We start from the raw sequence: 15658 nt of genomic DNA, 5'->3' as shown, positions 1-15658 counted from the left end.
AAGTTATTTTTAATTTTTATATTTATTGGATGTTACGTACAATATTAAACTCAAAAGCTTGACCTCAAACTCATATTAGGTTCGAAAACTTAAAACTCAAATTCAGCACGAAAGTTTGAACTTGAACTCGGCTCAATCTAACCCAAGCTGATGTTCGAGCTGAGTTAAGCTGACCAATCGATCAACGAGCTAATCCAAACTCGAGCTGGACTTGGCTGCTGGCCGAACCGATCCGACTTGGGCCAAGCTCGACTCGGTTGACTCCGTGTCCTGCTGTTCCCATGAATAAAACAGAGAGAGAGAGAGAGAGGTTACGAGAGGATAGAAGAGGAAAGAGAAATTCCCTCCAAAAACCCCAACTGTGAGAGAGAGAGAGAGAGCCCTCAAAACCCCAACACAATGGCCACTGACCCGATCCCACCGTACACCGTCCATCACACCCTCACTGGCCACAAGCGCGCAATCTCAGCCGTGAAATTCTCCCCCAACGGCTCCCTCCTGGCATCCTCCTCGGCGGACAAGACCCTCCGCATCTACTCCTCCACCTCCTCTTCCTCCTCCTCCGACGCCCCTTCCCTCCTCGCCGACCTCCACGGCCACACCGAAGGCGTCTCGGACTTCGCCTTCTCCTCCGACTCCCGCTACGTCTGCTCCGCCTCCGATGACAAGACCCTCCGCATCTGGGACGTTCAAGCCGGTGGGGCCCACGTCAAGACCCTCCAGGGCCACACCAACTACGTCTTCTGTGTCAATTTCAACCCCCAGTCTAACATGATTGTCTCCGGCTCCTTCGACGAGACCGTCCGCATCTGGGACGTCAAGTCCGGCAAGTGCCTCAAGGTCCTTCCAGCTCACTCCGACCCCGTCACTGCTGTCGACTTCAACCGTGACGGCTCCCTCATTGTCTCCAGCTCCTACGATGGGCTCTGCCGGATCTGGGACGCATCCACTGGGCACTGCATGAAGACGCTGATCGACGATGAGAACCCGCCTGTCTCATTCGTGAAGTTCTCGCCGAATGGGAAGTTCATTCTTGCTGGGACATTGGATAATACGTTGGTATGTGTGGTTCTTCTTAACTTCTCATTCTTGTTACACAATAAAGAATTTTGATTGGGTTTTGTTGCTGGAGGCCGTGTTTGGATTCTCAATTGAACTGAATCACAATAAATCAGTTAATTGGAAAGACCAAATTGGGTTTAGCCCCTGAAGATTAATTCTGATTTTTTTTTTTTCCCTTTTCCAATCTGAAGTTGGAATTCATGGAATTTTAAATAGGGGTTGTTTGTCATTATGAATTAAATTAATACCATCTCCAAACTAGTTGTCTCCTTTATAATTTAATTGAATTATTACAATGAAGTCCAATTGAGCATCCAAACACACCATGAATTGGCGGAGTGTGATACTACCAGTGTCTATTTTACAGTTAACGCTATGAGCCTTTACATTGTTAAGTAACTGTAAGTTTGGATGTACAGTTAACTTAGATTGTGGTAGTTGAGTTGCAACCAATAGAAACTTCGAAAGATTTGATAGTTGGACTTTATTTGGAGTGAACAGCCAGTTGTATGTTGCGATCAGGTTTCATTGTGGGCCAAACTTGCAAAAAAGAAAAAGAAAAAAAAGGACAAAAAGGAAGGATATCAAGAGAAAATAACATCTCTAATTGAAAATTTTAAAACATTGTGCTCATCGATTCCCACTGTGTTGCAACTCAATGATTGGTGTCACAGTTAAAATGGAAACTTCAAACCTGGTCTTCGTAGCACTTCAAGGCTCATGCCAAGTCATGTTTAGCTGCAACACTCTTGTTACTGGAAAAATCTCTCCTTGCTATGTTTTACACTGGAAAACTCAATGTGCTAGCTCAATAGTCTCTTTACAATCTTCTTGAAGGAAACATTTGTAATGATGGCAAACCTACTAAAACTGCTTAGATGAAAATTACAAGACAAATCCTAAAATGGCTACACACTTCACTTACATAAACTACCCATGAGAAAATATGGAACACCTATCCACCAGTCGCCCCATCATTAACAACTTTCAAAAGAAATATCAAGATGGTACATTTATGTGAAACAGTCAAACAGGTCCTGCTAGATGGTTCATCCCTGGACTCATCAACAGGGAAATATTCAATGGCAGCTATACCCTCTGGAAAGTCACAGTGTCCATTTACTTGCATCACTACTATACTAGCGAGCAGATTGGTTGTGTTCCATGCATGTTTTTCTGCATGTTGGTATGAGGTTTTTGCATTAGGGTTTGGGTTTTTTTCTTCCTCTTCTTCTTCTTTTTTTTTTTTTCTCCTTAGATAGAAGGATGCTCATATTGCCTATGGGTTATCTAAGTCGTGTTCGTCAATTTACATGAACCTATTCTCTTTGTATGAAGTATGAAAAATCATTCAATAACAGGGGCCGTATTCTTTCCTCACTTGTGTGAGTCTTCTAATAAAATTTCAGTTCTCTCTCAAAAAGAAAAAGAGAAGTCATAAATAGCAGGAAATGATTGCAAATTTGCAATATGTGGAGAAGAAATACAGCATTTGTTAATGCATATAAATACATTCAATTCTAGAAGAATACAAGGAATATTCAACCATAAATGGCTTATGAGTTAATTTAATCGATTTCAACGGTGGGGAAATTATTATTTGAACAGTTGCCACGTTGTAGGGATCCAGGGTTTTGGAAGTCTCTCTCTCTCTCTCTCTCCCTGTCTTTCTGAACTGTGGTAATGATGTTGTTAGACAAAACAAAAGAAAGTTGGCCATTGTTTATTGTTTTCGATGACAGACTAATAGGAAGGGATGTGAAAGACCAAAAAGATCTGGGATTGAAGTGGCGAGAAGAGATATGAAAGCTTTTCTACTGCTGGAAAAAAAAAAAGAAAAAAAGAAGAAGAAAGAAACAGTGGGAGGGAGGGAGGGAGGGAGGGAGGGTTGACCTGTGAATTGATGTTCCCAGATAGTTGGGGAAAGTCTTTGATGATGATGATATTGCATTTCTCCGTTTATTGCAGCATCCTGTTTGCCTTTTCTTTGTCTATATCTTATTTTGAAATAATAACTAGTTTTAATGAATGTTGTATTGATAAAATTAATTTGTGAAGTTCTTACAAATTGAATATGAAATTGGTAAAAGAATACAACTTCTATGGATGCATGATCTGCATATTTAACATATTGCCAACTATTACTGCTATGGTTTTACATGACATGACCCATGATATAATTGTCATCATATTGAATTGCAAATTGCATCATAAAAAACATGTTATATTTTCTCAAAGAAATGGAAAAAAAAACTGGAAAAATTATAAATAAATCAGAAAAAAAGAAAACACATCAATGATCCATTTTTCTTTAATATGCAAAAACAAAAGTATCACATGCTGACATTATCAATTGAGAACCTATAAAAGTTTAAACCAGTCCACTCATTCCCATTTCTATACATTCAAAAAGAAAATAAAAAGCATAAAAATGTATCCCTTCATCAGTCTTCATGCATCCTCGCCTCCCTCTTGTAATCTATGGTGCTGCAACTTCGTCATTATTACTGCCATCCTGATTTGCAATATTTTCTTCTTCTTCTTCTTCTAGAGAATCAGATGAAACAAATTCTTTTTCCTCTTGGGGTTCCTCTCCTTGCTTTTACCATTATCTCTGCTTCTCATGGGAAGCTTCTATGACCTACAATACAAGATAATTGTTGTCTTATGATCTCATAAATTTACCAAAATTAAATTACTACACATTCTACCATGTTGCTTATCTAGTAATTGTGTAGGCCCAACCCCTTTATCATCTTTTATGGCTCCACGAGCATTCACCCAAATTCATTCATGTATTGCCTTGTGGAACAGCATGGCCCTCTTTCTCAGTGTTTCCTTCATCATTGGACTCCATATCCGATAAACAAATGGGATCAAGCCTTAATGCACTTCAAATTGCAGATTATACAAATACAAGCATTTAAGGAATTTTACTAAAATGAACTTGTGATGTCATAAGTATGGAGTTACTGAATGATTATAGCTTGTGTAGATGCATGATTTGCACATTTAGCACATGTTTTGCCAACTGTTGCTTCCATGATTTTACATGACATGCCTAGCATAACTACCTTGCTAATGTCCTACTTACCTGCTTTCTCATTTAAATGAATTATACTTTGGGTAGATTGTGAATTTTTGAAGAATTGACATGAAGTCGATAAATGAATATTTATGGCAATGCACACACAGATGTAGTACGTGCTACAAGCATTACTGCCATGCTTTTATAAGGAATGATTGGTACAGGCACCTTTGTGATACCCTAGTTAGCCAATCCCCTATCTGACAAAGGTATCATAATGTTTTCTGATGAGTCGTGCAATTTACTGAGAAGGGAGAGAGCATTAAATAAGAGATATAAATTGGAAGTCTAGAAATACCTAAATTCACAAAACTATCTCTATCACCTTAACCTCCTGAGGATTATAGTGAAAATATATATCAAGATCTCAATCTAAATCCCTAGATTCCCCAATGATATTAGCAGATCAATGTGGAACTAACATTTCCTTGATGCCCATTCTATTGCTCTAAAAGAGTCTACATAAAAGATATTTGTATATCCTTATTTTCAGTTGAAATTGAGCAGTCACATAATCATAGTCAGATTTGTTGTTGGTGCTTGGAAGCCTCCTACTTTTGATTAGCTCATGTTGGAGTTTGTTAGTGTAACATTTGCTCACCGTGGTTCAGTGATTCTGATCATCCAACCACCATCTCGTGGTGCTTTCTTCTAGGTTAAAAAGGTATCGCAAAAGCAAATCTTTAAGTTGCTAAGGAGGGGAAGACTTGAGCTAAAACATAGACAGAATTGCAGTAGCAGCAACTACAAAGTAGTTAGAGCGAGAGGAAAGATTGAGTGAAGGAACTTAAGAAATCTCTTACTGGGTTAAATACAAACTTCCAGTTTGGTATTTTTGTAGTGTTAGTTTCTTGAGTTGCATGGTTCTCATGTGCACTACCTTGAGTTGGATCAACTCAATGTATCACCAAGCAAGCTTTCTTGTACATCAATGCCCGTCACCCACACTGTTCTACATGAGAGCCACAATTCCAAAATTTGTTGAGTCAACTCTACTATGTCCAGAATTAAGTTTTGCCTGCAGCTTGGTTTCAACTAGGCTTAGAAATACTTGGTGAAGCACTCAAAAGGTTCAGGCAAGTAATGAATACTCAGTTTAGTCAACTTACTTTTTTCAATTTTATGGCTTTTTATTTTTTATTTTTTTTAATGGCTATTTTAGTTCTGAAAGACTTGAAAGGCTCCCTTGAGATTTTGTTTAGAACAACCGAAAGAAACTTTGGCCATATTGACTCAAGCGTTGATCAACTTGAACTACTTGGAGATATGTTCTTGTCCAAGTTGAGGCTAGGGCTCGTCATGGATATCCATTTACCCATTTACTTGACATATCCAACCCGAGAAAATCGAATTCGAATATGAGATTTTTTTTCTTCCGATTCAAAATATTTACTCCATTACCTGATTACTCAACTTCTAAGTTGGTCAGATACGGATATTATCATATCCATTCTGCTAAGGTGCTAACTTGATTACTTGAGGACATTTTCATAATTTTCCAAATATTAATATTTTTAACTAAAATATTAAATAATAATAGTGATAAATCAGATGGATAGAATCATCCAACCTAGAAAGTGTTTGGCCAATACTACATCTACAGGAAGGCCCATCATGTCAAGTCTAGATCACATGCTATAGGCCTTGGAATCCCGGGTAACACTTGTATAAAACGGATGTATTAGGCCATGGTGCATTAGGACCTCATAAGGCCTCCAGGGGCAACAAACTATGTGGCAACTGTGCATGCCGAGACCCTTGAAGTTCTTGGATTTTGGATGGAGTCCTAAAATCACATTGATAGGATTGTTCTAATTATCCACCTAGTGGCTACAAAATGGGGAGCTATGGTCCACATTCTACTTGTGTAAATCAAACAGACAAATGATACAATAATAGGAATGATAGATGCTTCAATGACAAGCAATACTCAGTTCAAGTTGTGTGGGCTAGTGCTAAAAAGTTGGTCATAGAATGGGTGGCTATTGTTAATGGTCTTAAGGACTACGATCTTTTTAATATATTCTCGTTATCTTTATAATTTATTTTTTTTCTAAAAAAAGAAAGATACAATGATAGGGCCGAAAGGTTCCATATAGGGGGGGCAATTGATATCCGTTACCTGATTACCCATATCCGACCTAAGAAAATCAGATTAGGATATTCGATGATCTGGTTATTATTATTATTTTTTACCGGATTACCTGGTTACCTAATTGCTCAACTTCTAAGCGGGTAGGATATGGCAATTCCCATATCCAATTTGTATCCAACCCATTTACAGCCTTAGTTGAGGCTCAACTTCTCAAACCTTTAGTTTTATCATGATAGTTGGATCCTGCTCAAAACTAAACTACCCAAGACTGATACTAGGGTACTCAAATCAGAGCTAGGATGGGGTATTCCTCTTCTCTAGTGTTTGAAATCTCTCTTCTTTGGGGTTTCGAACTTGAGACCAATGAATTAAGTTGAACTTAGACCGAATGGTACTGTTTGGGCTACGAGCCAAACCTTACAAATATTTTTGTTTTTGAGCGGAAAAACTAATGCTTTTTTTTGTAAAACTATTTAAAACATAATTGGACTTGTGAGTTGTAACCAGTAGTTTCTTTATTAGCAATAATTTATTAAAAACAAAAAGAAGGATACAAAATCCATAATGCAATGGCTAGGGAGTCCCTTATATAAAGAGGTCGATGGGCACTATTGCCGATCAAATAAAAAACACACACACATCTCCAGTCTAGTCTTGGGCAGCCCAGTGAAGCCCAATCAATTTTACATAGAATGAAAAAGGTCGGCTCATATCCTCCAAGCCATATTGCGATGATTGAATATGTGGTGCAGTGATTCATCTTCCTTCTGACACAAATTGCACATATTTGGGAGACTATAATTTCTCTTATAAAGAGAATGCCACACTTTGATACTGTCTTTGATAAGGGTATTGCACCTGGCAAGGGAGTATGCCTCGATAATCTATATGCGAGCTGTAACCTATGCTTACTGTTCCCGTATCCTAAAAATCTGGATATATGAGGATTCACCATTCCCAATCCTTTGCCACGCTTGATGCTCTGCCCATTCTTGGGTGACAGAGGTTTATAGACTACTTTTCCTGATGTCTTAATTTTTATGTACCCTTTTTGCTAATTACGTCATTATCTTTTTATTTGTTTTGTAAGCAAATAAGAGGCTTCTAATCCATAAAAAGAAAATCATATAAGAGGTCTTTGGACCATCTTTTTCACATGTTATTATTGCCACAAGCATCATTTAGTATCTACTGGGTCTCTTTCTCACATTATGAGAGAGAGAGAGAGAGAGAGAGAGAGAGAGAGAGAGAGAGAGAGAGAGAGAGAGTAAATCAATGATTAAGCCTTCCTGCTCTATTTCACAAGGCCCCAAACCACATATGTATCCATTAGCGCATTAACTGCTTCATTCACCAGTTAGCATTTGGGTTCAAGTTTTGTAAGGTGAATTTAGCTGGGAAACTCCCGTTTCAAAATCAACTGATTTTAAAGGGTTCCAAAGAGACTTCCACTTTGGGAAGGGAGAGAAGTGGCAAGTTCCACCATATTAGTTGGGAGAAGGTCCAGAAATGCAAAGCTGAAGGCAGTATTAACATCGACAGAATTCACAAAAAATATTGGGCTCCTATTCAAGTGGTGGCAACGGTTTGGGCATGAAGAAGGGCTTTATGGAGGAATGTTATTGCTAGTAAATATGGAATTTCAGTGAAAGAATCTCAAAATTTTGGTGGCTTTTTGAACTATATTGAAAAGGCCATGGGAGGCATCACATTTACTTGTGGGCAATGGAGAAAGAATTAAGGCTTTGGGAGGACAAATGGGTGGGGGAAATCTCGCTAGCTCAAAGATTTCCTCATTTATACGTGCTTACCACCAAATTTATGAAGACTGAATGGTCTGAACTATGAAATCATGGGATGCAAGCTGTTTTGATTGTTGAGATTCAGAAGGAACTTGTGGGACCAGGAAATCCGAATGCTTCAGGTACTTGTAGTTGTTATCAACAGGGTGTTTCTTTCAATAAACAAGCCTGACAAGTGGATTTGGACCCACTCAACAGGCGGGGCTTACTCGTCTATCTTGTTTAGAAGGTACTTGTGGGACCTGGAAATCCAGATGCTTCAGGTACTTGTTATCGACAGGGTGTTTCTTTCAATAAACAAGCTTGGCAAGTGGATCTGGCCCACTCAACAAGTGGGGCTTTCTTTAATCACTTCATCCAAAGAATCCCGACCCTCCTAGAGTTGAAGCCTTTTGTCGGACGGCCTTGACAAATAAAATTTTGGTTTTAGAAAAATTGAATAAAGGAAATTGCCTTGACAAATAAAATTTTAACTTTAGAAAAATTGAATAAAGGAAATTGGGTGCTCTTGAACATATGCATTCTCAGCAAGAATGTCAAAGAGACCGTTGACCACCTCTTCATGCATTGCAAGTTGGCTCAAAGCATATGGCACACAGTCTTAGATCTCATCGGTATATTTATTGGACAATGCCAAGGTGTGTGGAAGACCCAGTCATGGTTGGGGAGCTGGCCTTTTCAGAAGTTGTGGTAAAATGTCATGGAGAATGCTTCCTCATGCTATTTTATGGGGCATTTGGAAGGAGAGAAGTAAAAGAATTTGAAGAGAAGTGCTTGCCCTTAAGGATTCTTGAGAAAATTAAATTATTTCTTACCAAAGAACAAATGCTTTCGAGGGAGTTGCTATTTCGATTATGCTAAGGTGTTGGAAGGAGGGTATGAATGACTACAATTGACTGACGCTGAAAAATACTTTATGGTCTCCACCTCCAACGGGTTAGTGGAAATTGAATGTGGATGGTGGCTGCTTTGGTCCTCTCAGGCCTCTCCAGGTAGGCGACTCCAATCAAGTGGAGTTGGAAGTTGTGAAGACAGTTCTAAATCTTATAAAAAAGAAGGCAGATAACCCAGATCATCATAGAGGACGACTCAGAGAGTGCTATTGCTTGGGTTTTTGGGTCTAAGATGGTTCCATGGAGTCAATTCCTTGTAAATGAGATAAATGGATTAATTTCTTCTTTTTTTGCTTTCTTTTAACCTTGTACCTAGAAAAGCCAATGTCCTTGTCGATTGTTTGGTGGAGGAGGGCGTGTCGAGAGGATCATTGTATCTTGGGGACTCTTACCACTGATAGATAAGGTCCTCCCTGTCTTCTTTTAATGAAATCTCATTCTTAATAAAAGAACATGAGTAATTCAAGAATCTATTAATGTTGTAATTGATGATCACCTGATCATACCCACACCAAGTCAAGATGATGATGAAGTCAACATTATCAACAAATCTGACTCTTCATCTAAATCAGATAATTCTGAATTAAGATCAGTCAAAGATTATCTGACTGATCAGATATCAGGTAACCCTTGTACTGGTGTTCAGACAAGAAAACAGTTAGAAAACATTTGTAATTACGTTTGCTTCACACTTGCCGATGAAAGTTGGATTCAAAAAGGTGGGGTGTACTTTAGTCCTAAGTGTGTTACCATTTGTTTCCTAGAATCATAGGAAACTTGAGGGATAGCTTATCTGCTTATCTGTCTTTTTTCTTGGGGAAAGTTATTAGGGTATAGATTTTGTAGAAGCTTGAGGGTTTTGAGTTTCCCGTGCGTGCGTGCGTGCATTTCTTTCATTGTTTCTCCCATTTCTTGTGTCCGGAAATACCATAAGAGAGGCACTTCTACTCATGTGATGCGATTCTATTTGAACCCTTGACATGGAGTGAATTCAAGCTTTGCATCCCTTCCATTAACAACCATCTAAAAAATAAAAAAATAAATAAAATTTCAATCCATCTTTGAGTTGTTGGCATTAGTTTAACCAGTAAGATATTCTTAAGTGTATGATACATGCATTGGATACTGAAATTTACAGTTTTAGCAACTTTTTTTTTATTTAAAAAAAATAAAAAAAATGTTATTTAATTTAATTTTTTTAATTTTTAAAATCGAGCTCTAGCAAACACATACTTTAAAAATAGAGATGAATATTTAATAACCTTCAAAGTGGATCACATACAAGTCAAATAGACTTCTTTTTACTTAGGAAGACAAAAAGATCAAATACGCGAAGACTGTAAGGTTATGCCAAGAGAGAGTGACGACACAACTTAGGTTAATGGTAATGGATGTTTACATTAAGATATGGAAAAGAGAGTGAAATTAATAGGTGTAAAAAATGAAGTGGTGGAATTTAAAGGAGAGATTATTATTTAATAATAAATTGATGGAAGAAGGTAAGAGATTATTTTTTAGTAATATATTGATGGAAGAAGGTAAGTGTAATGTTGATGAAGAAGTTAATGTTATGTGAAAGGAGATGGCTGTGATGCCGAGTCCATTAGAAAGGTGGTGAGAGAAAATTTGGGAGTATTTAGAGCGAAAAAGCCACTCATATAAGGAACTGTGGTGGTGGAATGATGAGGTCCAAAGTCCTATTAGTGAGAAACGTTCATGTTTCAAGGCGTAGCAAGGGACTGGAAATGAGGACAATTTAGAAAAACATAGAACCGCCAAAAAGAAGGTTAAGAAAGTAGTGAGGCTAGACATAAGGCATATGATGATTTGTACAATTGTTGGAGACAAGAGAAGGTGAGAAAGATGTCTTCACACGCAAAAATGAGAGAGATTTAAGTGCATTAAGAGCAAGGGTATTGGTTAAGGATGATGAGATTAATGAAGGATGGGGAAGCTATTTCTAGAACTTGCTAAATTATGAGCATTATGAGAGCTTAGACATGGAAGGAATTACAAACTCAAATGAGGCCGAAAACCATAAATACTTTCGTAGGATTGTAATTTGAAGTAAAAGAAGCTTTGGGAAAGATGAAGACATGGAAGGCCATAAGACCAAATGGTATACTTATAGACATTTGGAAATGCGCGGGAGATATTGGCTTATTTTGTTTGACAAAGATGTTCAATAAGATTGTACGATGGAACTAAATGCCAAACGAATGGAGGAAAGGTACATTGGTACTTATTACACGAATAAAGGAGACGTACAGAGTTGCATCAACTATTGTGGGATTAAACACACGAGTCATACTATGAAACTTTGGGAGAGAATGATTGAGCAAAGATTTAGGCATGAGACAAATGTATTAGAAAATCATTTTAGATTTATGCCAGGAAGCTCAACCATTGAGGTTATTTTTCTGCTTAAACAGCTGGTGGAAAATATAGGGAGAGGAGGAAGGATCTTCACATGTTCTTTATTGACTTAGAGAAAGCATATGATAGGGTCCCTAGAGAGATACTTTGGTTGTTGTAGGGAAAGAAAAGAGTTTTAAGAGGATATATTGACATGATTATGGATTTGAATGAGGGAGTGTTATCAAATGTGAGGACCACTCATGGAGAGAGGAGTTTCCAGTCATTGTAGGCTTACGCCAGGGTCGACAACTCGGCATTGAGTCTGTATCCGTTGCATTGGCTATTAGTGAGTTAACAAAGCATTTATAGGAAGAGTTCCTGTGATGCATATTGTTTGCAAGTTACATGGTTTTGATTGATGCAATGAGGGAGGGGGCTAGAACTGAGGGATGCTTTAGAATCTAAAGGTTTTTAATCAATTGAACTGAAACAGTGAAAGTACTCAAGAACTTAATTAAAACTGTTGATTGTTGACCTGAAATGAGCGTACTGAGTAACTCAGTACGCAAACCCATTTCATTATCTACATGGCACACATGTACCTCAATTCAAACTGTCCAAATCGAAGGGCCCTTCTTTGGACGTGTTTTATCTCAAAATCAAATTGATTGGGCCATCCTGACCTCTTATTAATGATCCTTTGCTGTGATTTTTGGGTTATGATGGATTTAAGTGGACCCTTAGTTGAACGGTTTGGATTGGATTGTGGATGTGCTAGTGTGTATTGATTGCCGTGCAGAGTTAGTGCAGCGGCATGTTGAAGAGGATATTGGCAGCACACGTGTGTGAGATCAGGCCATTCATCAGGTGGGACACACAATGAACATGCCTCCGCAATCAGCCCATTAGGTGTTCCACATGCGTCCGTTGAATGTTTCTTGCATACCACAGAAAATTAATACCCAAACTATTATATTGACTACCGCTGTAATTTCCAATATTATTTATTAAAAGTCTTGAGTCTGCATGGATAGAAGTCTGTGTACCCGAAACTTCTATTGACAAATGGTGGGCCCTCATCAAGCCTGTAGTTATATAGTAAGAGGGGAAATAAAAAATGAAAGGTGGGTGACTAGACCATTCCATACTTTTAACTCTTTCTCCTCTTTTTGGTATGAAAAGTCATTGAGAAGACTCTGTCTTCTGAAAACAGTATCCTCGAGAGAAGGGTGGCCATCAGCTGGGTAGCTGGCCCACCTGATGAGCCCCACCCGGATGTGGGCATAGCTTGGACCTACTGGTTTGGCCTTTGAGCCAGGCTTGGGCCTTGCCTGCATGGCCTGATTAATTTCTGGGTTCAAGTTATTTTGGCCTGATCTGATCCGGCCCAACCTGACCAGACCTGACCCACTATACATACCTGTGTTTTATATATATATATATATATATATATATATATATATATATATATATATCCTCGATTAACCAATCCGTTCATCTTGAATATGGACCATTTGTTTCGTTCCTGTGTTAGGTTCTGGTGAAACAAATGTATGTCGAGTTAAGATGGGTTGAGAATAACCACATGTATTTGGGTCGGGTTGGCTTCAGCCTGTTTGATTGGTTTAGTATATATAGAGGAATTTGGGTTGGGCATATCTGGTTTTTTATTTTTTTATTTTTGGGGGTTTGTTCACTACAAGAAAGTATGCCTTTAGCCTCAATTTTTTAGCCTTGGTTCAAAAAAATAAGACTGTTGACCAAGAAGTACTCAAAAGACCATTTTTGATATCTTTGGTTGATAATTCATGAGAGTAGAGAGATGAGAAGGATGTTGCTCAGTGGAATTGGAGCTGAGTGGATGAAGTGGAGATGTGCCGTTGGAGTTTTATGTGATCATTGCATATCAATCAAACCGGGGAGATTTTATAAGATGGTTATAAAATCAACCGTGCTTTATTGGACAAGGTTGGGCAATCAAGGAATAACATGTTCATAGGATGAGCGTAGCTGAAATGAGGAAGTTGAGATAGATTAATGGCAAGATGAGGAAGGATAGAATTAGAAATGAATGCATTCGAGGGAACTTAGGAGTAGAACCAACAGGTCATGAGGGTAACTGGGCTAATGGTTCCGCCATTACAATGGAGACCAAGAACTGCACCCGGTTAGGAGTGAGTGGGTCAAGTTGAAGGCTCTAAGAGGGCAAGGTGAAGGCTCAAAAGGACATGAGTGGAGATAGTAAGAAATGGTTAAACTGAGATATGGTTGTTGATATAGTTTACTGGCAGAGCAGGATTCATTGAGCCGAGCCCGATTGGTTGGGTAAGGCTTAGATGATGATGATGATGGTATTGATGGAAGTTAGACAATATGGGAACCATATTCAAATATATGAGTAATAGATGCTTTGCATGCAAGTAGTGAACTTTTGAAATGTTGGGTTATATGTGCTAACTTTAGATGAGGGAAGTTAAATTTGCTACGTCCATACCAATCTGCAATTTTTTCTCTATGTTGGTCTATTACTTCCAACGTCAGATGAGAGTATTAATCTGGTTTCTAACTTAACTACTAACAAAGTAATTTCATCCTATGTTGTTCATGCTGGTTTTCGGGATAAAGGAATTGTTGGATTGTGATGCATTGAAGCATGTATTCCTGATGCATCAGGGCATGTATCATGCATGCCTTCATGAATGCCAGCCCCATGGTTCAGTGATCCAGATTTTTTATCTTTTTGCCCTCATTGTGGACGGAAGAAGATGCCTCAAAAAGTCCTCCAGATTGGAAGATCTTAGCTAACCTTCGGCTTTATTTATCTGGAAACCATTGATCAAGGGGTTAGGATCTTCCAATCTGTGATAGTTTGGGCCGTCCTGCATGCACGGTGGGGCCCATCAGATTATTGATCTTGATAATTGAACTGCGGGCCCCACTTGTAAGGACTGGGTGCATGGTGACATTAATTCCTTTTACATGCCCTGATTCATCAGGGCCCTATAATTCCTCTTACAAATAGTAAATTATATACAGCAAGGGAAACATCATTGTTTGTTCTGATTTACTCAATAGTGTCCCCAGATTATCATCAAACATGCAATGATCTTACAAGATACAACGAATGGTTTATTATGATATTTGCAGAGGCTATGGAACTTCTCAACCGGGAAGTTTTTGAAGACATACACTGGCCACGTTAATTCGAAATACTGCATTTCATCTACATTTTCAATAACAAATGGGAAATATATTGCGAGTGGTTCGGAGGATAACTGTGTCTACTTGTGGGACCTTCAGAGCAGAAAAATAGTGCAGAAGTTGGAAGGTCACACTGATACCGTCATCTCTGTTTCATGTCATCCTACCGAGAACAAGATTGCATCAGGTGCGCTGGGCAATGACAAGACGGTGAAGATCTGGGTTCAGGACACAGACTGATTTGTTTTGCCGGGAACGCTTCTCGCCTTTGCAATGTGGTCAGTCTGCTTGGTACTTCTCTTCTATCTTTCAAGCTTTTTGCACTCCGGAAATTTCTTACATGAAGAAGCATGTCTTGGACAGATTGTAGGAACGTTCAAGTAGAAATGCTTCTGATTTTTGTAACTCTCTCACTCACTGTTCTGAAGAGGTGTAGGTGTGGGATGGTATGCAGCAAGTGGGCCGTACGACTTCTGCTACTTTTTTAAAGTTTTAACATATTGAGATGTTGCCTCATCTGTACTGTTCGACAATTATTATACTACATGATAGGTCTACGGTCCTGCCAATGGGCCATTCAACCAGAACCGGCCGTTGGGTTTAATCCAAAAGCCATTTGTGTGGATCTTTTGTTGTCCAATGGGTTTCAAGACCTAGTTTTACTGCTGACCAGTTTTTATCTGGTTTACTGCATTGCCTTGTTGCCTTGAGGGACTCGACCTGGGTCTGTTCTCAAACAAAGAAGAAAGGATGCTAAACAACTGTTATGAAAATCTGAAAATAAACAATCAAAATTATTCTTACTTTCGAAGGCCATACTAAAAATTGTAGCTCAGAAATGCATTTTGTTTTTACATTTTACTAGTGTTGTTATAAAAAATTACTAAAAGTTGCTACATAGGTGTGGTCCCTATTTGAACATGTATTGTCTTTTGAAGAAATGGTTCATATGCATCTGATATTGTTTGATCATGATCAGACTATTGAATGGTATCTACACCAATAACACTTCTGTAATTCCAAAGAAACTTCCCCTTACAAGAGGGACTTCATGTCCTGATGGGGTAGTGTAGAGCTATGTCTGAATTATCACACACATTTGCCATGGGAGGTCTTGATGTGATGAACTGAAAATCTGTGGTATCTGATTCATATACTG

The 15658-nt window shown here is 38.6% G+C and overlaps 1 protein-coding gene across 1 annotated transcript; it reads left to right on the top strand.

The window, feature by feature from the left end:
- The first annotated feature begins 309 nt into the window (after window positions 1-309).
- LOC131228704 (COMPASS-like H3K4 histone methylase component WDR5A) lies at window positions 310-15124 on the top strand. Its single transcript, XM_058224551.1, has 2 exons — window positions 310-1059; window positions 14446-15124. The coding sequence occupies exons 1-2, from the start codon at window positions 400-402 to the stop codon at window positions 14737-14739; spliced, it is 954 nt and encodes a 317-aa protein (XP_058080534.1). The 5' UTR covers window positions 310-399; the 3' UTR covers window positions 14740-15124.
- The last annotated feature ends 534 nt before the right edge of the window (window positions 15125-15658 follow it).

The sequence above is a fragment of the Magnolia sinica genome, chromosome 16, assembly GCF_029962835.1.
Source record: "Magnolia sinica isolate HGM2019 chromosome 16, MsV1, whole genome shotgun sequence".
NCBI lineage: Eukaryota > Viridiplantae > Streptophyta > Magnoliopsida > Magnoliales > Magnoliaceae > Magnolia > Magnolia sinica.
Note: the sequence above shows the minus strand (reverse complement) of the source record. Positions and strands in the feature narration are given on the sequence as shown.